The sequence below is a fragment of the Syngnathus acus genome, chromosome 1 (assembly GCF_901709675.1).
Source record: "Syngnathus acus chromosome 1, fSynAcu1.2, whole genome shotgun sequence".
Lineage (NCBI taxonomy): Eukaryota > Metazoa > Chordata > Actinopteri > Syngnathiformes > Syngnathidae > Syngnathus > Syngnathus acus.
Window position 1 is genome coordinate 15562036 of NC_051087.1, and position 27643 is coordinate 15589678.

Genomic DNA, 27643 nt, shown 5'->3' on the forward strand with positions numbered 1-27643 from the left:
AGTTGAACATCACTGAAGGCCTAGGTGTGAAATGCTTCACCCACCACTGCCCAACTCCTCACGTGCCCAAATTTCGGGTGGGTTTTGGGATTGCCATCTCGACAGGTACCAACCACCTTACGGCCACAGCTCCGATTGACCACCTCATCAATGGATCCATGGTCCACTCATACTCAATGTCCCCCGCCTGCTTCGGCTCGTTGGAAAGGTTCTGCCTGGGGTGGGAGTTGACACTCTATCTGACAGGGGACTCTGCTAGATGTTCCCAGCATGTTCCCAGCAAACTCTCCCAACACGTTTGGGTCTACCAGGTCGGACCGGCATCTTCCCCTACTGTCAGAGGCAACAGAGGGGGTGATCAGTTGACAGGTCCATCTCGTCCATCAAACCGTGGCCTTGGATATCTTGGTGCCAAGTGCATAACCGTGAGCAGTCAGCATTATACTTCACTGCATTATACCAACGTCCCACACTGAGCTTCCGTAAGTGCTAAATCTGACTGTGTGTACCTGAAAATGTTGGCAAAACAAAAACATGTACATCCTTTAAACAATTATACAAAGCTCCACTATTTTGGATTTATTAACTGATATATATTGGACCGAAGAGTTACTTTCTTATGCAAGTTGCCAAATTTGTTTGATGTTTGAAATTCAGCACATTGTGTCATGGCTCCGATGCTTCTGTATGATTAAATTGGGCAGTAGAGCAATGCTACTCATTCATTCAAGGAATAATTTTTTTGTCAGCTTGTTGCATTTGTTGTTACATTTTCTTATGAAATTAAGACACAAACACAATTGTTTCCTTATCAACAAGTACACAAGTGTAATATTTCATTTTATTTATATATGCAAGCAAGTTTATGTCTTTACAAATAAAAAAGCCACTGTCTGCCCAAGCTGTTGGCACAGATATGTACAAAAATGGGGGAGTGAATCAAAGAAAGCCTGCTACTAAGCAAATACAGTGGAGTACAAAAATTCTACTATGGAAATGAAGAAGAAAAAAAATCTCCCTACGTCCAAAATGTCTAATATTGTTGTTTATGTAGTATATAGCTGATAATCATTTTAAGGTTGCAGACTCAGACTCACTTCAACAAAGTTTTAAGTCCTGTGGTGGCACTCATGATGGTCAAGAGCTGAATTAATTCAGGAACAGAGGAGCCGATTTTTCATCTTGTAATTCAGAGTTGACGATTAGAGCTGCAGAACTCACACTGTAAAGTTCCAGTCTTAGATAAAAATAAAATGTCACAAAATGTTGTGAATCACATTTTATGTTTTGGAAGGTTTGCTTTATGCTGAACTGACACATAACCAAAGCTAGAGCTGTGGAAGTGTTGGGAGTGTGAGTCCAATTAAGCACCGGACAGCAGGTTGACAAGAAGGATGCAGGATTGGCATGAGTCAATATAAACATTTTCACAGGGAGTTTCAAACAAATGGGGAGCAAGCAGCTCATGTCCGCTCCTCTTTCTCACACCAGTTGTGACATTTTTGATTCACACAGAAGATTTCCAGTTCAGGAAATCTGTGATTGTTTCTTACATCATTTTGTAGCATGCTACCACAGCCAGCAAAAATCATGTCCCCTTTCAACTGTAGCTAATCAAGATTTTCCTTAATTTTATCTTTTTTTTTTAAAGAGTTGTTGTAGACTTGCTTTGGCTACACGAGCTGTGCAGCATGGGCTTGTTGCTAGGTAACATGTTGATTTAGTGACAACATGGTTTGAAGGACCAAGACTGAAAGTCCTCAGTGCAATTTCACGTTTGCAAAAAGGGAATTGCTCATTATAACTACAAGTGAGAGAAAGAGGCAAAGGGCGTGAGCTGAGGCTGGTTGGTGCATTATGGGTGACCAGAGCAATACATTACGTCATAGCTGCAAATCCAATGAATATGACTTGCAGTTTCATCATGCACGCCTATTCCAGAAATTCAAGGATAAAATGTTATATTTAATTGTAGTTTTGTTAAACTGGTACAATATATTGCTCTGGTGGTAAACAACTAAAGAAGCTAGCTAGCTTAGCAACACCATTAGCAACTAGGACTTCAATACCGCAAGCTAAAAAGTGAGGAACAAAACAAAAATAGCAGAACAGCGCTAGTGGAAATTATTTTTCATACTGTTTAATCATTAAAATTATGACCATTGAATGCATAACCATGCCACAAACAACAACTAGATTCACTGTCTTTTTTCATTAACCTAGAATAAGTTTTTCTTCATTTTTATGAATTAATTCATTGTCATCATTGTTACTTCTTCATGTTATACCAATGCTGCAAGACTATACACAGGTCCCACAAAGGGGACATCAATGCACATACACACCAATAATAAGAGATAGAGAGCTCACAATGGTCAATAAGTGCACAAAACATTTTTTTTATCCGAGGTTAAAAACACTGACAAGACATCCATTGTCAGGCAATGAAATGATATGAAATGAATACTGTTAATGCAAAACTAGACCCTTATAAATACTGACATGTATTCAGCCAAGACACACAAGCACACAGTCACAATCTGGTGAAGGTTGCCTATTGTGCCTCATCCAGGCTGCATTCACACACTGTCAGGACAGGACGCCTTGTCGATTCTAAGTTGGTTTAACTCGATTTCAATATATTCTTTCACAGTACCGTGGTTTTCCACATGATGCAATTCGATCTTTCAAAAGCTCTTAAATGTTGAGAAAACATTGTGTCTAACCTTGTGTTCATTTCCAATTCATAGTCAAGACAATGTCAAAGCGTTGCACCTTATATACTACAATTTGTGTAAGATGGTTGTTTAATTTTACCAAATCACAACATGTCAAAATCTCAACCTTTGTTTTATTAACCAGCCTAATTGTTTCAAAAATATATTTTACATGCTTTTGTCTTCCATCAATATTGTGTATGTGTTTGTGTTTGTGTGTGTGTAAATACACTTCTAAGGGTGAGAAGCTGTACAATGAGACTAAACTTCACCTTTCAGACTGTTACCTATCAGAAATCATTTTCTCGGCTGCTCCCCCCAACTGTTTCACATAAATGTAATCTTTACACAGAATATATGTAGGTGCCGTGCACAATATTTCTTACAAAAAACATGAATTTGCCTTTTTGGACACCCTTCCATAATTATGATTTGACAAAAAAGCATTAAAGGTTCTTACTAAAATAGTGGAATGTTGCTGTGAACAGTAAAAGAGCAGAATTATGGCTCAGAGTGATGGCAATAGTGGAGTTTGTGTGTGCGTGTGTGTATGTGTGTGTGCGTGTCTCTGCTGGTTGTCTCGTCATCAATCTATTAATCAGTCAATCAATCATCCTCATCTCAGCTATTTCACTTTCAACCATCTCTACTGGCAGATAGAGACTCACGTTCCCTCAGCGCTTATTACAATCATACAATCATTTTACTAATCAGTTTCTTGCCACTTAATGCGAACAAAACATGTATTTTCATAGAATTACAATTAAGATGCAATGTAGCTCTCAATCCATAAAAGGGTAATGTGGCATTCTCAAAGGAATAAGCACTAAACTCAAATAAAATGATTGCTGTTAAAGCTATCAAGTATTTCATTCCTGTATCTTCTGAAAAGACACAGTTAGGACTGGAAAAAACACGCACACTCACCCTTACATTGAAAGCTACACACAAAAAAAGCCACTATTAAACAGCCGAGATACCATTCACAGTTATCTCTCCTTGATGCCAATGACGTGTTGTCTGTTGTAATGAGGATCTGGATTAATTTCATTACAAAAAAGCAATTTTGGTCCAATTAAAGCCAGATACACAAAGACATAGCTACTACTGAACATGATAGCAAAACCATAGAATCAAAGTCTCACAATGGCTGGTGTTTATACGTGTACAGATGAATTTTTTAGTGTAGTTGTGTGTGCAGAATCACATGAAAATGTGAATGTGATACCAAGCCCCCACCCCCTACGCACTGCCCTTTATATGTACCCCTGTTAAAATTACACATGAACGATGCTGGTAAAAATGTGGCAAAAATTCCAAAAAGTGAGAAAAATGTAGTCTTAACAGACATGAAGACAATATGACATTGATATGACTTTGTAAAATATTTTGTGCTGCTAAGATGTGCTGTTTCTGGAGTACAAATCACAAGTTTACACAAACATTGTCAGAGAAAGGTAAAGAAGCCCAGTTTCAACAGTTATTTCAAATCATCAACCACCTTTAATGCTAATTGTGACCCAATCTAATCTGACATTACGAAAAGAGTATAAATAACACTAATTCACTATCAATTTACTGGTCCGTGATGCCACCTTATCTAGGCAATATGTTTGGATTAATATCACGATTAACTAGCATCAACATTTTTAAGTGCATTTTGTTTAAAAAAAAAAAAGCCACAGCCTGCTATGCTAATGAACATTGGTGGCATAGGCTACTTGTATTTATTGTAATTGGAAGTGAGTACTGTCAAGGAAGCAACCGATGAAACTGGGCTCCAGATGAGAGTTGAGAAAATATTTGGTCAGGGTTTATGTGAGTCAAGCTACCCATTTGCACTCATTTAAGTACAAACTTTCCCGTAAACCATATTTCTTTGCAATACCAGTCATCATAATGTGGATAAATGACATAGCACAGCATGACACCACCATACGACACTGCCTGCACAACACTGACCATTCATCCACAAATATATGTTTGTGTGTTTTTGTGCATGTGTGTGATCTGCGCGTTGTCGGTATCGCGGTTTTTAATGGCGATTTCTTGATATTACACACCCTCGATGAAAAGATGATCTTACATACAATGAAGTCTTCCGTGTGTCTTCGACTGACTGTTGCTTAGTGTCATGCTAGCAGCAGACATTTCTGATGATAGTTCTTTCATTTAATTCATCTGCAGTGCTTAGCATTTTTATTAAACCACTACCCAATTATATGGTTTATGACACAACCTTTAAATTTTTTTAACAATTAACACCCCAGTAGTTTTTTGAAATGCTAAATTGTAATTACAGTTATCCATGATTTTTCAAATGTACTGTTCTACAAAATATAGTATATACGTATATAGAGAGAGTAAACCACATTATCAGTCACATAGCTATTTACTTTCAATGGTTTCACTTGGTATTGTTAATTATTTTTTGAATTCTCAGACAAGCCCAGCAGACCAGTCGAGAGCTCAGTGAAATCAAAACTCTACATTTCATGCACTTCATGATGCTGAAAGGTATCTTCTCACTTTAATGACAGGTGGTCTACTAAAATTGTTAAGCACTGCACATTCATATTGCATAACTTTGAATCGTCAGTTTAAGTCTTCATAGTCTAGGTCAGCACACGGAGGATATCAATGTTTCTTTTCTTCATCATTTTTGCTGCTTACCACAGGTCTGTATATATATATTTTTTTCATACTGATGTATATTGATTAATATGTTATGTTCGTATGGATGACTGTGTGCTGCAGGTTTGTGTGTGTGAATAAATACTTTAGTGTGTCTGTTTGGTAAGTGCATGCATTGTTTCGCATCATATGTGTTTATGTGTAGGCATTGAGGCGTTCTTTGGAGCGTGTAGAGTGGATATCATGCAGCTCCTGCTCCTCCTTCGACTTGATATCTTCATATTTCTGCATCCGACTTGCATCTTTCAGGTATCCCCAGTTAGCAGCTAAGGCCATCAGAAAATGGACCTACAGGGACAAGAGGAAAGCAAGAAGGGAAGGAAGGAAGAAGTTATTTTCGTACTTTCATTGCTGAGATTACGGTGGAACCTGTTTTCATATGGGAATATAGACAACCATTCAAACTCACAATCATATCTATGGGCAATTTGGAGTGCTCAATCGGCCTACCATGCATGTTTTTGGAACGTGGGAGAAAACCGGAGTACCCAGAGGAAACCCACGCAGGCATGGGGAGAACATGCAAAGTCCACACAGGAAGGCTGCAGCCAGAATTGAACCCACAACCTCTGCACTGAGGCGAACGTGCTCACCAGTGATCCACTGTGCCGCCCATGACCCTATTTTCTTGCCTAGCACATTTTTTAAACTGCAATTCGTTCTTCTGAATTCAGCATGTGAGTGGGTGGAGTGTTTCTGGGATGAATACCAACTCCCTGTGAATCTAAGGAATAACAAAACAGGACTAGAAGGAGGTCTGTGACAAAATTTTGTTTTTTACGCAATGGCTGACAAAGACAAAGGTACTATGAGGTACTATCATTAACAGCAGTGATATTGGTAGATTTACTCACTATATACGGCATAGAGATAGATCTCTGAAAGAACTGAATCACGCCATCAGTGCAAATCTGCACAGTTTAGTGATTCACTTGCCAAGCACCCCCCTCCCTGTTGCCTTCAAAAGGAAGCTGAATTCAGTTATATGCTCAGTCGGCAATGTACCTAACTGAAAAAAAAAAAACATTTTGAAACAACTACCGTATTTTTCGGAGTATAAGTCGCACCTTTTTTCATAGTTTTGGTGGGGGTGCGACTTATTCTCAGGAGCGACTTATACGTGAAATTTTTAACATAATTTTTTTTTTTTTTGGTCACACACGTCATTACCGTCATTGTGAAGTAGATTCACTTCACATGTTTTTTTCAGACTAAACCGGATGAGGGCGCTCTAGGCCTGCTTTGATAAATTCACCACTCATATCAACTGAGAAGGGCTTAACAAAAATGGCACCGAAAAGAAAATCATATTCTGAAGATTACAAACTGCAAGTATATAGTAAAATATGCAGCTGAAAACGGTAATCGAGCAGCAGAAAGAAAGTTTGACAAACTTGTTATTTATGTTAGTTATTAGTAGTTTCACATTGTCTAGGGAGGCCGTGAAGGCAGCGGGGGGGTCACAGAAGACGAAGATTTCAATGGATTTAATGATTTCGAGTGACACGGATGGTTCGATAAAATTGTTGTTTATATTATAGTTTGATATACTATAGTTTATACATAGTTATATGGGCCTGTGCAACAAGTTGAACTGCAACTGATGTCAGCGTCGCACCGCACACGCGGCGTTGTTTACACAAAGGACGAATAATTCGATGGATTTAATGATTTGGAGTGACACAGATGGTTTGATAAACGTGTTCTTTATGTTATAGTTATATGAATCACTGTTAATGTTAAGTCAGGCCCGTTCTCAGCTCCTCATTTGTGTTTATGTCATGTTAGCATACCGTATCGTTTAACCTGTTGTTGCTGGTTCATGTCTGTTCTTGGTGTTGAATTTTGTCAAAACAAAATTCCCCCAAAAGTGCGACTTATACTCCAGTGCGACATATATATGTTTTCTTTTCCCTTTATTGTGCATTTTACGGCTGGTGCGACTTATACTCCGGTGTGACTTATAGTCCGAAAAATACGGTATATATGATCAATTGAATATCCATTGTATTGCTTATTCTCAATAGGGTCGTGGGTGAGATTGAGCCTCTTCCGGCTGACTTTGGCCAAGAGGTGGGGTACTGGTTGAAATTAAATATTGTTTTCTTTGCAATAAGTTGCATGCTCACCATTGCAATCACAGCAGCTCCTGCTCCAGCCAGTGCACACACAAACAGATGGAAGGTCAAGTCCAGCTGCAAGAGTCAAAAGAAGGCTTACAATTGTTCATGTGTGCTATTGTTATGCTTGTTTTATATTTATCATTTTAGTCAGATCAAATCATACTGTACTTGTTACCTCATTAGATTCACACATCTTGAAGAACTTCTCAGATCCCGTGCATACCTTCCTCTCCTCAGATATGGTCACGGCCCCTGATGAACAGAAACCTGATCAAGACTAAATGAAATTGTCATTTTTGTGTCTTTAATTTATATGTATAATGGAGCCTCCAAAGTTGATCACAATTCCTCCTGTGACGCCGGTTGGCGTTCACGTTGTAATTTCAAAATAGCTATGAAAGATTTTTCATTTTACTGTCAATGTTCATATTTTAACATTAATTGTCATACTAGTGTAAATCTAAATGAATTACTTTTAATAATAATATAAATAATACTTAGACTAACTTATTTGATGAAAGCACAAAATGCACTGACCTATATATAAAAAAAAAAATGAGGAGCTGCTGACTGATGATAATAGACAACTTGTTGCCCCCAATTGCTTACAGAAATGTTGGAAGTAAGGGGAGTGACACACATCATTTCTACAGAACTCCGGATGTTGCTGTAATGCATCCCACAGTGCACTGGGCCAGCCATTCTGGCAGGCTAAAAGGTTTGGTGCTAATTTCACTGCATTGTTTTCGCTGCCCCCCGATGTAGCTCTATGCTGATTTTGGACTTGCTGTATCGTGGGATAAATACTCACTTGTGTTGTGTTGTACTGTATAATAAGAGGCTGAGACGGCTTGCTGGGGTTCAATGGTCACTTTAGTGTTGCACTAACTCACAACCTATTGTCAACTACATTGCAACAGCGCCCCTTGGTGGTCTTAGTAGTAACAGTACACCACACCCACCATTGGTTAACCTGTGAGTATATCTTTTTCAAAACAACTACTTTAATTCCAATTTGCATAATAATTACAGATGTAGGTACAGGGATGAACAATTTTGATTATTGTGAGGAACACATGTTTTGCTGCAAGGGTGAAGGTCGAATTAGCTCATGCGGAACTACCCTTTGAAACATGGGTGCTATTCATTGATCCAAACATTAACAATATTTACATACCAAACTGGCGGAGGTCCAGACAGAGGTTGGCTCCCTCAACCACGCTGGTGTTCTTGCACATGGACCAAACATTGAAGTACATGAAGACTGGCAAGCTGGTGAATGCTGTGACACCCAGCCACACCAGGAAAAACAGGTAGGCCAGGAACATCAGCTGAACAGACAGAACGAACTCGGTAACACAAAACTAGAAATATAAATCGTGCTTTTCTAGTCTTTTAGTGAGACAATAGTCAATATATCCAAGGGCCATTATCCACTAGTTTAAATTTTTCAGAAAAAAAACCATATTTGTGAAAACTCTCGTATGTCGACAATGTTGCACGAGTAAATTGATCTATGAAAAAGAGTCCTCTCTGACCCCATCTTGTACTTCAAATTTTATTTCCAAGAAACCACCAAGCCAGATGGAAAACAACCAATTAGAGACACGGCCTGGCTAACAAGGTTTCAGTCATTTGCAGAGCACTCGACAGCACATTCTTAGTGGGCACACCCACGTGGCATCCTGCTGATTCGTTATGTTGGGCTTCAAGGGGTTGCTGAAACTGTGGTGGAAGATCCACCTCTGTAAAATGAGCAAATAATGCCCATCCCTCATTTGGCAACTGGGAATTAGATTGGCAGACATAAGCAGAGTGAAAAGGTCAGCTGAGAAGATTTAAAATGCAGAATTAGCAATATTCCTGCTCAACAAGTACTATAAGTTTATCACCTTTGTTAATTTTTTAGATAATCGTATGTTCCAAAAAAATAAAACTTCAAAAGAGGAACATCGAGGCCCCTATTTTGGTAGACATCATGGCCATGTGCTCTGCAAGGGGAGATTTTGCCGTTTACCTGCCAATGTCATGCACGGACCCCAGTTGGTCTATTTCTGTTTTCACGTAGTCATTGTGATTAGCGAAGTGAGACTACATTCAAGTTTTGCTACAAGTTTAACACTGTTTAACAAGTTTCCCCTTAAATGCAATTTTCACAATCAATATCTTGGCAAAGTAACATTTTCATTTTTCAATAGGGGAAAAACTTTAAAACACAGCTTAAAATATCCTGTTATGCCTCCCGTGCTAATTATTTGATGTCAAATTTGAAAAAAACATTCGTGTTTCAGAAATCAATGTATTATTCTGTTTTTCCTGGTTTGAAAATTCACAACAATAGAATATGGTTCCAGTTGATGACCATAAAGTGAGTCACCCATCTCTTAGGCGGCATGAGCTGAAACAAAATATAAAAAACTGTGAAATCCTGTTGTGTTTGGATATAAGATTTCTTACAAATGCAGTCAGGCAGCGTCCACAAGCAGTAATCTTGAACTCTCCATACAGATCTCTAATTGCTCCAGTGGTGAAAAATGCCTCCACCAGCAACAGCACTCCAAAGACAAAGAATCCAGCTGCAAGGCCGTAGATGATGTACTTCAGGATGTCAATGCTGCAGTGAAAATAAACATCACTCTTTCATTCCCAAGGTCCATTCTAAATTTTTACATTATGAATCATTTCATCATCAAATCATGAAATAATTACAGAGGTGGATTTTATTTTTCAAAGAAAGGAAATCAGATATAAAAGTGGAAATAATCCTGAAGTATGTCTATTGTGATAAAAGGTGATGATGTAACAATATTTTTTGGTGCATCGTGGAGAGCCTGTCTTTTTCATGTAATATAATGATCCAATGATCCAGAACATATATTGAATCATAGGTGTCCAAACTATAGACCGGGTGCCATTTGCGGCCTACCGTCCATTTTGGGTAGGCTGCGGCATACACTATAAATAACTGACATGGCCTGTAATGCTACTTAAATAAAAAAGTGGGGGTGGGCAGCATTAGAAACAGAGCTTTCAAAAATCCAAAGGGATGTGAATAATGAGGCCTTCCATTACAACTAACTACCAATTACACAAAAAAAATTCTAGATAGGCAAAGACAAATAAATTTACAGCTAAAATAGTAACACAATTTCTCTTCAAATCACTGTGGAGAATTCAGATAATTCCGTTTTAGAAACAAAAGTGGTTTCCTTTGCTTTGTGCTGGATGTCAAAGTCCGATATTAAATTAATGGTTTTCAAATCTGGTCATCTTACCACAGAATGTTCTTGATATGGTTTTAAATGTGGAGATGGGATTCAACTGTGACTCATTATAGGGGCTGATTTATTCTAGTTAGCTACCCCACCGCCTCCTAAATGATTTCCCTTATTGTCTTTAACACAAAATAGCGATATTATACAAAATAATTATAATTGCTTCACTGATTGATTGATTTTTTTCCATGTTTAGCAAGATAAATTAAAAATATTCAATGTAGCTCTAGCATCATTCTATTTTTCTGGATGTAGCCCTCAGAATAAAAAAGGATAGACACCCCAGTTAAGACTTAAATGAATGGCTTCATCATCAGCAGTGGCAGGTACTAATTCTGATTTTACCACTACTACAGTTGGGCATGTAAGGCAACTTAAGTGTCTCATTTAATAGAAATTGTTAGCCTAAACAAAAGTGCGATGTTCATATTTTCATCCAGTGATCCCAACCCCCCATCTCCTGTTTTTGTTTTGCAGGAACAATTCCAGAATTTAAGCTTTTAACTTTGTAATCCTGCATTCCACTTCAAAACCACCAAATATTTACTAAAGTCAGAGTAACGTAGCATCTTCCAAAGGAGTCGAAGGACCACATAGACTAACATGTTTTGTGAATATATGAATATATGCTTGCTCATCTCTGATTGATAGGGATTTTACTTAACACATGTTAAAAACTACATTATGATTCAAACTGTAACAAAAGCCAAAAGTATTGGTGCATTTTTTAAACAAGACATCATGACAGTTAGTCATTTAAATGTAAACAAAAGTTCCGGCTAATCATGATCAGATAACCAGATATGGTTTGGATTGTTGTTGTCACTCACATGGTGAACACATCCAGTGTTTCTCCAGGTGCTCGGATGACCTCAAAGTAGTTCTGGAGGATGGTGACGGTTCCACTCAAAGCCTCATGACCACATCCGCAGAACAAGGCCACGCCCATGTAGAGGATGATAGTGGCGATGAGGGATGCCCAGGGCAAACTACCCACACATCGCTCACAACATTCCTTACAACCTGAAAAAAAAAACATTATTGAGTCATGCAAGAATGCCTTTACAGTAAATTTATCATGTTGAAGATCGAGTTGACAATACAGGAATGACCTTTATTGACTTTATTTGTTTGTTTGTTTATTTGTTTGTTTGTTTATTGTAATGGAAGAAAAATATTAAAAACTAGACCACAAATTCACAACATGGTAAATGTTGGTAAAGGGCAAAGTGAGCACCCCTTTATTTAGTATTTTATTGTTGTGACATGTTATGAAATAAGCTGTTGAAATGGCTAGTGGGTGTGTCTATAGCATAGCAATTGAAGCTATTAAGGTCACTTCTGACACAGCGTACTTACAGTTTGTCCTTTGGGGATATTAATGTATTCATATACAATATGCAAGAGTCATTTTCAAAGACTTATTTATTGCTATATTTCTTTTAACAGGGGTCATATTTGACATTTGATGAAGCAGGTGGAACGGTGGAACACTGGTTAGCATGTCCGCCTCACAGTTCAGAGGCATGGGGTTGGATCCCGGCTCCGGGCTTCCTGTGTGGCGTTTGCATGTTCTCCCCATTCCTGTGTGGGTTTACACTGAGTGCTCCGGTTTCCTTCCACATTCCAAACACATGTATTGTAGGTTAATTGAGCACTCTAAATTGCCCTTTGGTATGATTGTGGTTGTGACTGTTGTCTATGTGTGTCCTGCAATTGGCTAACCAGTTCAGGGTGTCCCTTGCCTACTGCCCGAAGTCAGCTGGTGTAGCATGCCCGCAATCCTAGTGAAGATAAGCGGTTCGGATGGATGGATGGATGGATGGAATAGATTTCAGATTCAAACCTGAACAGGATAAGCATTAGAAAATTATTTCTATTATCAATCTTTTTTCATTTTCATTATTCATTATTTTCACAAATATATTACTATATTAACTTCATAGTGATGGTCAACATACTCCTCATATTTTTAGAATTATGTGGAGTTGATAACTATATAAGTCTCAATTAATCAGTGAGATCCAGAACAGATGGATATACAAAGCCAAGATACGATTTTATTTCATCCATCCATCCATCCATCCATCCATCCATCCATCCATCCATCCATCCATCCATCCATCCATCCATCCATCCATCCATCCATCTTCTTCCGCTTATCCGGGGTCGCATCGCGGGGGCAGCAGCTTCAGGAGGGACTCCCAGACTTCCCTCTCCCCAGCCACTTCATCCAGCTCATCCCGGGGGATCCCAAAGCGTTCCCAGGCCAGCTGAGAGACATAGTCTCTCCAGCACGTCCTGGGTCGTCCCCGGGGTCTCCTACCGGTGGGACATGCCCGGAACACCTCCCCAGGGAGGCGTCCAGGAGGCATCCTGATGAGATGCCCGAGCCACCTCATCTGGCTCCTCTCAACGTGGAGGAGTAGCGACTCTACTCCGAGTCTCTCCCGGATGACTGAGCTTCTCACCCTATCTCTAAGGGAGAGCCCGGACATCCTGCGGAGAAAACTCATTTCAGCCGCTTGTATCCGGGATCTCGTTCTTTCGGTCACGACCCATAGCTCGTGACCATAGGTGAGAGTAGGAGCGTAAATCGACCGGTAAATTGAGAGTTTTGCCTTTTAGCTCAGCTCTCTCTTTACCACGACGGACCGGTACAGAGTCCGCATTACTGCCGACACTGCACCGATCCACCTGTCGATCTCGCGCTCCATCCTCCCCACACTCGTGAACAAGACCCCAAGAAACTTAAACTCCTCCACTTGGGGCAGGATCTCATCCCCGATCCGGAGAGGGCATTCCACCCTTTTCCGATCGAGGACCATGGACTCGGATTTGGAGGTGCTGACCCTCATCCCGACCGCTTCACACTCGGCTGCGAACCGCTCCAGTGAGAGCTGGAGATCACGGCCTGAAGAAGCCAACAGCACCACGTCGTCTGCAAAAAGCAGAGACGCGATGCTGAGGTCCCCAAACCGGACCCCCTCAACGCCTCGGCTGCGCCTAGAAATTCTGTCCATAAAAATTATGAACAGAATCGGTGACAAAGGGCAGCCTTGGCGGAGTCCAACCCTCACTGGGAACGAATCCGACTTACTGCCGGAAATGCGGACCAAACTCTGGCATCGGTGATACAGGGACCGAACCGCCCTTATCAGTTGGCTCGGCGCCCCGTACTCCCGAAGCACCCTCCACAAAACCTCCCGAGGGACACGGTCGAACGCCTTCTCCAAGTCCACAAAACACATGTGGACTGGTTGGGCGAACTCCCATGCGCCCTCGAGGATCCTGCTGAGGGTGTAGAGCTGGTCCACTGTTCCACGGCCAGGACGAAAGCCACACTGCTCCTCCTGAATCCTAGGTTCGACCTCGCGACGGACCCTCCTCTCCAGCACCACTGAATAGACCTTACCAGGGAGGCTGAGGAGTGTGATTCCCCTGTAATTGGAACACACTCTCCGGTCCCCCTTCTTAAAGAGGGGAACCACCACCCCAGTCTGCCAATCCAGAGGCACTGTCCCCGATGTCCACGCAATGTTGTAGAGGCGTGTCAGCCATGACAGCCCCACAACATCCAGAGCCCTTAAGAACTCCGGGCGGATCTCATCCACGACATGATTTTATTTCAAGCAAACTAAATTTAATGACTGAATGGAAAGGAAGGAAATGACAAATTTGTCATCACTTGTGCTCATTTTCCTTATCATCCTGCAGGTTTTGGCAATCCATTTACCAATTGAAATTTGAATAAGGCCAGGACATCATTCTATTCAACTGTGAGTGTGAGCATGGTGAGTAGGTATCTATCCGTCTGTCAATGATATATGGTGGCTTGTCCTGAACTCCGGGACTTGTTATATATAGCAAAATGTATTTAATATTATAGTGAGCGGGGGTTGGGTCACTGAGTTTATTTGAGGGGCAAATGCTGCCTCTGAATTTACAGCATTTAATATAGCTTTGGATGGGTTTTAACCAGCTCAGTGGCCTAGTGGTAGCGTGTCCGCCCTGAGACTGGAAGGTTGTGGTTTCAAACCCCGGCCGGGTCATACCAAAGACTATAAAAATGGGACCCATTGCCTCCCTGCTTGGCACTCAGCATTAAGGGGTGGAATTGGGGGTTAGATCACCAAATGATTCCAGAGCGCGGCACCGCTGCTGCTCACTGCTGCTCACTGCTCCCCTCTCCCCCAGGGGATGGATCAAAATCACACGGGGATGAGTTAAATGCAGAGGACAAATTTCACCACACCCAGATGTGTGTGTGATGATCATGGGGACTTTAACTTAACTTTTAAAGCTCCATGCGCTGTCTTCTACTAGCCTTTATTTAGAAATTTCTTTAAAATGGTCACAGCTGTTTTAGCTCAAATTGTTATCTATTGTGTTTTTGTAATAATTTCAAAGTGTATACCTAAAGAACCACACGCACGCACGCGCGCGCACGCACGCACGCACGCACGCACGCACGCACGCACACACACACACACACACACACACACACACACACACACACACACACACACACACACACACACACACACACGCATAGATAAACAGCCCACATGCAAGTACATGCAAAAAACAAAATGTATTGAAAACAATAAAAGCATCTCCTTAGTTCTTAGAAAAGAGCTTGTGTGTTTCCATTTGTGTGAGTCATCCTACTGCTCATGTTTAATTGACCAGCCATGTTGCCATGCCAGCAGGGGTGTGGCAGGAGCCTGCTGACCCACTTTGCCTGTAGCGTTGTCATGGCAACAGTGCAGCTCGGCAAGCATCACAGCCATACTAATACACATTTTCCTGCATAGATTCACAGGCACAAATCATGTCAGTTTATTCCGTGATTTATTTTGCAGAGATCAATGTTTTATGTCAAAATGAGAGCCATAATGGTGGAAACATGGTATAAAATAATTTGCACTGAAGAGCTGAAATTTTGAAAATGTTAATTACAATTAAGATCATGTATACCAGGGGTGTCAAATTCATTTTTTTCGCGGGCCGCATAGCTTCTTTCGGAGGGCCATTATGACTGTCAACCCAAATAAATGTATGAGCACCTCATATTATATACAGTAAAAGCTACAAAACAAACTGACAAATAACTCGTTTTCAAATTAGACGAGTAAAATCTGGTCAAATATTTTAAAAAAAAGATATTAAAAGTGAAGACAATTTGCAATTCTAGTAATGACACATGAATTTGATGCACAATTTGTCTTCGCGGGCCACATAAAATGATGTGGCGGGCCGTATCTGGCCTCCGGGCCTTGAGTTTGACACCTGTGATGTATACTAAAGAGAGAGCAACAGCAATGTGTACATATTTTATTAGTTTAGACCAGGGGTGTCTAACTCAGTTTTTTCACGGGCCGCATTGTAGTCATAGCTTCTTTCGGAGGGCCATTATGACTGTCAACCCAAATAAATGTAGGAGCACCTCATATTATATACAGTAAAAGCTACAAAACAAACTGACAAATAACTCGTTTTCAAGTCAGACCAGTAAAAACTGGTCAAATATTTAAAAAAAAAAGATATTAAAAGTGAAGACAATTTGCAATTCTAGTAATGACACACGAATTTGATGCACAATTTGTCTTCGCGGGCCACATAAAATCATGTGGCGGGCCGTATCTGGCCCCCGGGCCTTGAGTTTGACACCTGTGGTTTAGACAATCTCATATTCATATATGTGCAAATCTTCTCATTATTTCATATAAACATAACTGCTCAATCAGAACACGAATATAACACACAGAACTGTATAAAGACACACAGATAGACACACACACACATGCACGCCCCCCCCCCCCACACACACACACACAGGGGGGGTGACGCCCCCACACTCACAGATACCAAATGGTCATGTGACATTTTCCCGCCTTTTCCGGACAGTATAAAACAAGCTGACCTGCTGCCATGCCATGTGTACTGACCGCCATAAACAGCCCAAGATCTTGCCAATAAAGAACCAACTCTGTACTCCGCACCTTTGTTTTTTTTCTGGCTCAACAACGGACATCGCTCACAATACGCAACAATACTTACTATATAAAAACACATTTGCATAAACAATAGCCATTCAGCCATTTTCTGATTAAAGATCATGATTATTTGTCACATTAGTGAGGCAGTTTTAAGCCAGATGGAGGAAATATGACACACTGTGTTATGCATGTGTGGAGAGGGACTGCTTTTTTTTTTTTGCTTGTGATTGCATGAATATGACATTACTCGAAATATGTAGAGCAGGGGTGGCCAACCAGTCAGAGACTAAGAGCCACATTTTTTTACTGTGTACCGCAAAGAGCCACATCCCCCCCGCCCCCCGAATGGGTTTGCCCCTCCTCCTTTGCGGGATTTCACCTCATGCGCATGCGCGTTTGACGAAAATACCATATTGAACTCAAGCGAAGCGAACACGCAGCGTTTGACGAAAATACCATATTGAACTCAAGCGAAGCAAACACGCACAAAAACAAACAAACAAACAAACAAATAAACCCACAAATGTTGATATGAACGTAAAGGAGCCGCATGAAACCCGGCAAGGAGCCGCATGCGGCTCGCGAGCCGAACGTAAAGGAGCCGCATGAAGATTCAAGAGTTCAAGATTCAAGAGTTTTTATTCGCCATGTTTGAGCGTGCCAAACAAGGAATTTGACTTCGGTAAAACCCGGCAAAGAGCCGCATGCGGCTCGCGAGCCGCGGGTTGGCCACCCCTGATGTAGAGGATGCATATTAATTAAGTTGTATTAGACAAAGTATGTGTGTAGCAGGTATTTATCCTTGTGTGTTCTATACTTCAGTCATATTATAATCCATCACATATTTCCTTATTTGGGTTTGATAAGCAGGCAAGACCCAGTGACCTGGTAAAAACTGGGGCACGATAAGCACAAATGGCTGTATGTGCTCCATAAACATGAGGGTAATTCCTTTTTCTGAGGAGGTACAGCATTGATAGTGCAGTCGTTTTTCTTCATTTTTGATGACCCTACACCAGTCACTTACACAAGGTAAGACCTGCTAAACGTCAGGCGGCGTATTCTGGACCTTTTTCTGTCACCAACTTTTACCAATCCCACAAAAGTTTGGGGGGATAATTACAGGGGTGCAGCTGCACTTTGTGGGGCCTCTTATCGACAAAGCAAATGAGGGAAGTGTGCTTGCGTCTTGGTGAATCTTCAAACTCAATCTCCTTTGATTTACCTAACAAATCTACACTCTCGGGCAATCAAAATGGACTTTGGGTATTTTGCCGCTCATTGTTGGAGTGAAATCTGGCTCAGTGCATTTCAGACGATGCACTTCAGTACAATACTTGCTTCGGGCCATCAGACCACAGTTAATGTCGAACCTTTTAAAATTTTTGTTTTTAGTTATTTAATCAGCCTATACATTTGAGTTTATAGATTCTATATTGTTATTGTGGTTAAACCAAGCTAACATTGCTGTTATTTGATTGCTCAGTTGTGTTAGTATTTAGTCATTTCATTTACTTGTTTACTTATTTTGCTTTGGTCAACAAAATATGTATGCAATTGCTAAACTCAAAAGCAAATGACAGCAGTAACTCAAATGTCCCATATACTGTAGATTCTTGAAATCCTCATCGTGCACACAGTCACACGCAATCACACACGCGTGCTCTGCTAGCATGGCCTTCTGAAATTATTCTAACTGTCAGTCAGAATGTTTATTCAACCTTAAATCCCTCCTTGCCTCTCCATTACTGTCCATGGCTCACACTCGTGCCTGCAATTTCTGCTTTTAAGACGTGACCAACACATTCACTTAGCACTGTTAGGCATTTAGTAATAAGAGTGATAACTACAATAATATCTGACCTACAGAGAATATAAAAAGTATACACACTCCTGTTTAAACACAAGGTTTTTGTGATCTCATCAAAAAATAGAAATAAATAAACTATTCCTAAAAATGTCATGTATAACTCCATTGAATAAAAGGAGGAGAAGTAAATATAAACAATTGAGATCATGGGCCCTATTATTGTGCTCAAGTCTAAAGCAAAACACAGTCTAACTGTCCACATTGGTGGAGTTTTTTTTTTTTTTAAGATTTTCCTGGACATTGTACAGCTAGAAATGGACAGTAGAGGGCATTTGGGATGGGACGTAGCAGACTCACGGGCAATTATCGTGGATCTCCTCATGAAAATTAGCAAAGTCTTACAGAAGCGAAAACAGACTTGCTGCGGTCTGTGCAAAAAATTGTGTTTATATCGGTAAACTGCAAGATCTCCCCTTGCAAATAATGTAGCCCAATGCACATGTGATGTGGCCAATTGGAGACCGCCTTGCACCCACTTCTGCCCCCCCTTCACCCCCACAATAGCTGTGTTGCGCTGTCGTTATGGGGCTAATTTGTTCAATGAATTCATTTCTAGAATGATTCAGAGGGGTTTTGCCACACTGTTGTCATATCTCTGGATGAAATACGATGGCATCCATCCCACAAGTACGCAAAGCGACAAAACTGTCTGCTTGCGCCTCATGAAAATACACCACCTGCGCTACCAATTAGACTGCTTTTTCTCACCAAATTAGCCAGCAGAGCAAGTGAAATAGAAATTGCTCTCAATCTGCGCAGGACTAAAAAAAAAGTTAAAGTCAAAAGTCCCAATAAGCGTCGTCACACACACATCTGGGTGTGGTGAAATTTGTCCTCTGCATTTAACCCATCCCCGTGTGATTTTGACCCAACCCCTGGGGGAGAGGGGATCAGTGAGCAGCAGCGGTGCCGCACTCAGGAATCATTTGGTGATCTAACCCCCCAATTCCAACCCTTAATGCTGAGTGCCAAGCAGGGAGGCAATGGGTCCCATTTTTATAGTCTTTGGTATAACCCGGCCGGTGGTTTTAGCCCACAACCTTCCAGTCTCAGGGCGGAAACTCTACCACTAGGCCACTGAGCTGAAACACACAAAACTAGCCCTTTTTATGCTGAAAGCAGGGACGCCTTCAAATGAAAATTGCGATTTTGAAGTTATGGCATGATGCTGCACCATCATGCTTCGCTGTAGGTTTGGTATTCTTCTGGTGATCAACAGTCATGTTTGTGCCAAACATACCTTTTGGAATTATGGTCAAAAAGTTGAAGTGTTTTTTTTTTTTGTAAGATGAGCATAGCCCAGACACATGAAGAGATTGCTGTCACATGAACTAAATAGTCAGTAGTTGTGACTCTTCCATGGTGCTGTCGATCCTTTGGTACACCTCCTGACCAGATTTCTCATCTTTTCATCAAGTTCCAAGGCACATCCAGCTTTTGGTAATGTCACTGTTTGATGATGACTCTCTTTACTGTTTATTCATGGTGGACAGTATTTACTGCCTTAAAAATGTATTTGTACAATGAGGTTGCTCTGTTGAAGCTAACTCTGGACCATGGCATGTACTGTTGAATGTAACTACAAAAAAATATCTACCAGAATAGCAACATTTTATTTGGGGTACCAGTGCTTCTCAATCATTCTCTGTTATGATCCCCCAGGAAAAAAGTCCCCCTCCCGCAACTCTTCCCAGTGACTATAATTAGTATTACAGTCAAACCTCGGTTTTGGACCACAATTCGTTCCGAAGGCGGTTCGAGAAGCGAGTCGTTCGAATTACGAATCTATTTTCCCATTACAAATAATGGAAAAAAAATTAATCCGTTCCAAGACTTAAAAAAACGCATTTTTTAAGCATTTTTTCATTTGCGCATTTTTGTCCGATCGCGCAACTGCAGCGCACCGCCAAACGCGCAACCGTAGCGCGCCGCCGACCGCGCAACTGCACCGCGCTGGTCGCATTATTGTGACAGAGCCGTCGCTGAAATTTAGAAAATATTTTCAAAGTCCTGATGTACTTTCCAAAATTTTAGTGGACCTCAGTGCGCAGGGAGCTTAATTTGGTCCGATCGCGCAACTGCAGCGCGCCGGGCGCTCACTGTCGCATTGCTTTAATTGTTCCATTGATCCATTGTTTTAGGATGGCTTTACTGCTCCTACTTGCTTTCTTTGGAGGCATGATTAGGGGTTAATACAATCCTCAAAGTAACGAAAGTACAATAACAACAAACGGAGTCAGTCGGCATATGGGTCGCGCGGTCGGGTTTTCTCGGGTCCTCTCGGCTCATCTCGCGAGGTTCGACCTCCGAATTTTTGTTCGACAACCGAAGCAAAAAAATCTTGAATTTTTCGTTCGTATTCCGATTTGTTCGAGAACCGGGACGTTCGAAAAGCGAGGTTTGACTGTATTTGTCTGTAAAATTGTAATAAATACACCTCTGCATCACATTGTATCCTAATTAACATGTTCCAAGGGGTCCCACGCACCACCCCTGCTATCGCATCAGCTGGACACATCCCATTACTCGAAAAAGGTTAAGCAGATGCACTGTGTGCGCTGATGTCCATTTAACATGAGTATGAATGTGATTGGTTGATTCTGAACACAGTCATATTTCCAGTGAGAAAAGGATGTACACATTTGTACAACCTTATTATTGCAGTTATTTATTTGTTATTCTCTTCTCTTATTAGTTTTCTTATTATCCGATTTAATTGTACAGGCTATTGGTCAATCAAAATGGTCAAAAGGTTTTAACTAATTTGACCACAAAAGCTGGCTTTAGAACAGGGGTGTGTAGAATTTTTATATCCACCGTAGCATTCTGTAACCATATTTGACAATTAAAAGAATTGCTGGACAAAATCCATCTCACAATTTACGCATTCTCTTTTGTTTTATTACTTTAATCTGAATGTAAATATAATAAAAACATGATGAGGATAAGCGGTGCCAGGGATGATGACAGATGGATGAACAAATAGTTGGACAGATGGACAAACAGATTGATGGATGGATACTAGTTGAAAGTCACTAGTCATTAGTTGAAAGTCAAGCGTTGTGTTAGGATACTCCCAGTATTCATAATTTTTGCTGTGGCTCTTCAATTTAAGACTGGTCCATATAGCTATTAAATATTACTAAAAGGAATTTGCAAGTATATGTACATTAGATTCTTTATTATTCACCTTGCACACAAGTTTATAAACATTAAGTTATAGTTTTTTTGAGTCTCCACTTACTGAAAATGTGCACAGTTTGAAAGATTTTACATGACTGAGTACCTTTTACACTGATATAAGAACAGCATCGGACATCATCAGAGATCATTTTGTCTGTATCATGAAAGCAAACTACATGTATTTCCTGGAACAATCCAATGGAATTAAATCTGATTTTGTTTGTTTGTTGGTGGATATGTTCTATTAATCCTCAATTTAAAACAATGTATTATTGAAACAATGTATTACTCTGATTTCATTCTCTGAAGGCAAATTCCATGTTCACTGTTGTTGTACATACTGTTGTGTGCATGAACATAACACAGGACCCAGAGGCGTAGCCAAGCCGGGGCGAGCCGGGGCGGCGCCCCGGTTAGGACTCCCTGCGCCCCGGTTGAAAAAAAAAAAAAAAAAAAAAAAAAATCTTAATTTTCATGCCGTTTTTTTCTTTCGGTCTTGCGCGAATGTGCTTGCGCTATTCTATGTGCGAGATGTTATCCATTCACCGTTTGCCTCCCGGACCCGGATGTTGTTTTAGCGATCAGCGAACGGCGTGGGTGATGTTCGATTTTTTTTCCTGTGGGCGTGCGCCCCTACTGGAAAAATTCCTGGCTACGCCTCTGACAGGACCCAAACCACTCATATGCAGAGAAGCAGATATATCAACCTGAAAAGAATTTGGTGCTTTGCCAGCCTGTCTCCAACAATCAGATGCATTCGATTTTCCCCTCTTGTATTTTGTTCCCGCTCTCACACCACTCTACTAACGCGCTCCCGCTATGAGTGTGCTAAGTCGATTTATATTGACTACTTCTTCTCTCCATTCAATTCTTCTCTATTAGTGGTCATAATAATGAAATGGATACGAGGCTTATATACAGGGTCTATTTTCATTTGTATGTCTCTTGTCAGCTTTCCTTCAGACTTAATTGAACACTTGTACAGACTAAAGAAAGTGAAATGACCACTCGCTGTTTCCTGTAAAGAGCAGCAGCCTTTCTGGCACCATCATATGCCACAACTCATTCTTGATTATTCCGAAAATCCCTAGACAGAGTGGCGTTAGGTCGTTAATGTCTTCCACTTTTGGTTTTCCAGCAACATGACATGTCTGACCTGTTTTATGTTTGTTCATTGGGTGATTAAACTATGGAGGATATGTAAACCAAAAATCTAGACTCAATGGACATCACCATATTCTGAGTTTGCTCTATGGAGATGCTTTGCCATAGACCCACTGCTACCAAATAATGCAAAGCACAATCATTTTGAGTAGCATCAATGAACACGTAACTGTTTCAATGACTGTCTCCACAACTGCTCTGGTAGATTTCCCAAGTGGCAGCAGAAAGAACTTCCTCTGCTGGACTCCCATTTTCAGTGCACAGAGATTGTAGTTTCCTGAAACTTGACAGTTTTGATTGTTGACACAGATAATTTGGACAATGTGAAGAACAGGCTTTGTGAAAGATGTCTCCTCCAGTCCACAACTTCTTGTGTCTTGAGCATGTTCAGCTCCAGGTTGTGCAGGTTGCACTAGTGCACCAGCTTCTCCAGTTACTGTTGATATGTACACTTAATTCCATCATTGAAGCAGACAATAACTTAAGTGACATCTGCTTAAAGCTGGAAGCACTGAGGTACACTCTTATATAGAGAACAAATAAGAGTGAAAAGAGGACTGGTGTTGATGGTGCATGTGGGTGAGTTTTCCATAGACACGTTGACACGGCTGTTAAGAAGTTGTTAATTCAGTGGCAGGTATAGAGTGGAGAACTTCAAGGATGATGGTTTGAAATGCATTGTCAAAGTGTTGGAAAGAAGTGCTGCCCCATGTTGACTGCATCAGCCAGTGAGCTATTTGCCCTGTTGGCAAACGGCAAAGAATCCAACATGGTGGTCAGATGCTCTTGAGGTAGTCTAAACAAGGTACTTAAAGGACTTTATGACCACAGATGTGAGATTGACAGACCTGTAAGCATTTAGTGCCAACTGCCACGTTTCTGGAGAACAGTGACAAAGTTGGAGCAGTTCAAGTGAGTGGTAATTCATTCTGTTCCAGAGAAGCCTTTACAGTGTTCACAGTGACTGAGTGAACACTGGCGCGATCAGCGCAGACATTCAGTAAAGGACGTGGAAACCCATCTGGAGAAGGAGCCTTCTTGCACAATATCCTGTTCTTGAATGGTTTCAGGCATTTTTTGAGCCACAACATTTGGTCGCCAGACGGTCGCCTGCACATGTAAAAGATTTCCTCGCAACAAGAAAAATCACTAAAACAGTTGGCAAACATCTGGCGAAGATTTGCGACCTTGAACAAGCCCTGACGAACTCTGACATGAAAACAGTATTCGTTCCTTTAGAAAAAACCCGCAATTGTTCGCCACTAGGGACTTTACTCATTGGCTACGTTTACATGGACGCGCATTTATTCAGATTAGAAGCCCGATCGGAATAAAAATTAACACACACCCATTCGGAATATTCTGATCGGATCAAGACAATTCAGATTATGATTTTATTTCAAACAAGAGGGGTGGTTCAGCGTACATGAAAACACTTATTCCAAAAGTCGGAACAAACCCTCTTTCCCGCGCATCTCTGTGTGGTCAGTTTATGCGATTCTTATTATGCAGAGCAACCAAAAGACTCGGCAGACGCAAGAATTGTCCTGGACGATACATTGCAGCTCCATTAAGAAGTGTTAATTCGGTATAACAGCGCAGATGGGAAAATACGCAGAATAATGCTAACGTTTAAAGTGGAAATAGATGGAGCAATGTTTTGTTGACACGCAAGTCGCAATGGCTTCTTCTTCTACTGCTATTTCCGGTATAATTTGTTGATCTGCGCATGTCAGAATGAATTGTTCCTCGTGAAAGTGTGGCGCATCAACATGCAAGTCCTAATCAATATTTTTAATATCCATGAAAACGTTGAATCAGATCAGATTGAAGAAATTTTGTCAAATGTTTTTCATTTACATTCAGTTAATCAATCTTCGACACAGTGCAGATAAACAACAGGAGTTAATAGATGGTCTCTCCTTTGCAGCATTTATTAATATGTTAAATAGTTTACTTGATTTTATGATCCTAATAACTATTAAGCAATTTGTTAATCACCACAATGTCATTCTCCATTGTATTAATTATGAATCTTATTTATAGCTCTATTGCTTGCATTTTCAAAGGATCAATAGAAGACACATTACATGACAGAATAGTGAGTCCGCAGACAGTCACACTACAGAAAGATAACAAAATGATGGAGAGGAGATGAAAAGAATACTAAACAAGGGAATGTTCAAACTTGCAATGGCAATGTATAGGGGAAAAAAAACATCTTCCGCCTCCCGCAGTCCACTTGAAGTTGTAACAGCCCATCAGAATAGGGGTTTTATACACCCAACAGACAAATAACTGTAAATTGTTTTAGAAGATGCAGTAGTTATGATTGTACATTTTCCTCCTCCACTTTAAATGACATAATGATAAGAATGAACCCTTAATAGATCATAATAAAAACAGGTGGAACATAAAATCTATGAAGACAAACATTATTAGGCTGGTACCACAAATGATTGAAACTCTCATTAAATTCTAATTACTCACAAATTATTTTCTTTACGAAAAAAATACTCGTGATGCCGTTAAATCTCATCTGCGTGCAATTATTGTGCTGTTAAGTATGATTCTGGCTGCCTTGCAGGAGGAGAGAGGGGGTCTCGTGGGCGTAGGCCAAACCACATATTAATTATCAGGTTTGAATCTTGTTCCTATTTTGACAAAAATGAATAATATCAAGGACAGGGAAGAGTGACTGAACAAACAGCGGCACGGATAAAAGATAATTACAATGAAAAACATGTTTGCATCAAATACCAACCCCAAATCCGATCGATCAAATCAAATATCTTCCAGACAAAAAAATGAATAAAAGAAATCAATGGAAGAAAATGACAATGTTTCTATGGATTCAGAAGTGGAATTCAATTTAATGTTAAATGCAATTCAAATAGTTATACTTATTCAAAGCAAAAATGATTTGTGTCATTGGTACAATTTGTGTGCCTGGAGTATGCATGTTTCACAGAATGCAAGGAAGAAAATGGACACGCCCATTTTGACAGACGACAAATAACATACTGTAAAAACACGGCTATCGTCTAAACATGATTGAAAAATGAAATACTCAGAGGGACTAATGATGAGCTAAATAAAGCATGTAATTAAAAAAATATAATAAGAACACAAAATGGTTGTTCGGTTGTAGAGAGGGGAAGCAATGATGGTGAGGAGCAGGGAGAGCGAGACAGTAAAAATGCAGCAACATTGTGATGGACAGACAATCCCGGCAAATCCCATTAAAAACTGATAAACGGTCACACCGACAAAAAAAAACAGCGCGGGGCTCTCATGAGATAGACAAAAAATGGAGGGTAGGCAGGGGAGAGGGGCACAGACAGCCGAAAACAGGAGACATGTAGAGAGGAGAGAAAAAAGCGCTCAGACAAGCGTGAAGCGGCAACAATAGAGGCTAACAAAGAAAATCCCAATAGAGGCATCAATCACTGCTCCACTTTAACGTTTTCCCCCCTTTCTACATAAACGTTCTTCATTCACCTATCCATCCAACAATTCCTTCCATCCATATCATCTGTCCATCCAGCCTTTCCTAAGCAAAACAACATCGTCTGCCATTTCATCTCATCCCCAATCTGCTTCATTATCCATTCATCAAAAGACCCAGAACAGAATATGGCCGTATGTTCTGCAAGACTAGTCACTCGATGAATGCGCTCACTGGTAAATAATGAGAAACAATGAGTCTGGGAGTGAAAATTACATTGAAAAATGTTATTTGGACCATGAGCAATACATATACAGTAAATATCGTGTTTTTCCTCTGGATGCAGCACATGCATAGTGTGTCTGCCTACAATATAAAAAGCCACTTGGAAGGATGTGTGAACAGAACAATGAAAGAATGCCAGAATGCACACAGATAATGAGATGAAAATAAATAACATATTTCCTTTATATCCTACCTTTCTGGCTTTGTGATTCATCCATGTTTTCTTCCATTGTTGCAGATTAGATTCCTTTTGTCTCAGTATCGGGTGAAACGTCTCAAAGCTCCTTGCTAGCGCTCAGCACAGTGTGCTTGTGCGTGTATGTGGGAGGCTGTCTGTGCACGCGCGTATGTGTTTTTCTCTCCCTGCAAATGATGGAGGATCAGGGAAGTCCTGCTTTTAGCGCCGTCTCTCCTCATTTGGGCTTCTTTTGCATCCTATTTTATAGGCGTTATAATCATATGGATCTCTCTAAGTAGATATAGTGCATGTGTATAGAATATTAGAATAGATCTTTATTGTCATTGTCACACATGTACAACGAAATTTAAAAAGTGCCAACCGATCAGTGCATAAAATAAAAAATAAATAGAATAAAAAGATTTAAAAAAATACAAGCTAAAAACCCACAGAAGAACATACACAGACATAATCATCCCTTTTTAGCGGCATTTAATGTGACTACCGCTGTAGGGTAAAAACTGTTGGCGAATCTGCTAGTCCTTGACCTAATTGATCTGTAGCGTCTGCCTGATGGCAACAGTTCGAAAAGGGAGTGGCCAGGGTGTATCCCTTTTGGAAAATTAATAATAATAATAATGTGACTACTTTTTAAGACAATATCAAATGTGGAAAAAAGTCAATGCTAATGAGCCTGCGGGTTA

The 27643-nt window shown here is 40.5% G+C and overlaps 1 protein-coding gene across 1 annotated transcript; it reads right to left on the minus strand.

Annotated features, from left to right (window-relative positions):
- Positions 1 to 803: 803 nt before the first annotated feature.
- gpm6ab (glycoprotein M6Ab) lies at positions 804 to 27147 on the minus strand. Its single transcript, XM_037254965.1, has 7 exons — positions 26955 to 27147; positions 11640 to 11832; positions 9992 to 10148; positions 8712 to 8865; positions 7710 to 7786; positions 7541 to 7606; positions 804 to 5699 (listed from the first exon to the last, which is right to left on the minus strand). The coding sequence occupies exons 1-7, from the start codon at positions 26989 to 26991 to the stop codon at positions 5547 to 5549; spliced, it is 837 nt and encodes a 278-aa protein (XP_037110860.1). The 5' UTR covers positions 26992 to 27147; the 3' UTR covers positions 804 to 5546.
- Between the last annotated feature and the right edge of the window lie 496 nt (positions 27148 to 27643).

Excerpts from the sequence above, each read along its gene's own strand:
- gpm6ab (XM_037254965.1), bottom strand. The coding sequence starts at position 26,991 with ATGGAAGAAAACATGGATGAATCACAAAGCCAGAAAG. Across the intron at positions 11,833-26,954 it reads TGAATCACAAAGCCAGAAAG|GTTGTAAGGAATGTTGTGAG; the intron begins GTAGGATATAAA and ends TTTTTTTTTCAG. Across the intron at positions 8,866-9,991 it reads GACGCTGCCTGACTGCATTT|CTGATGTTCCTGGCCTACCT; the intron begins GTAAGAAATCTT and ends CTGTCTGTTCAG.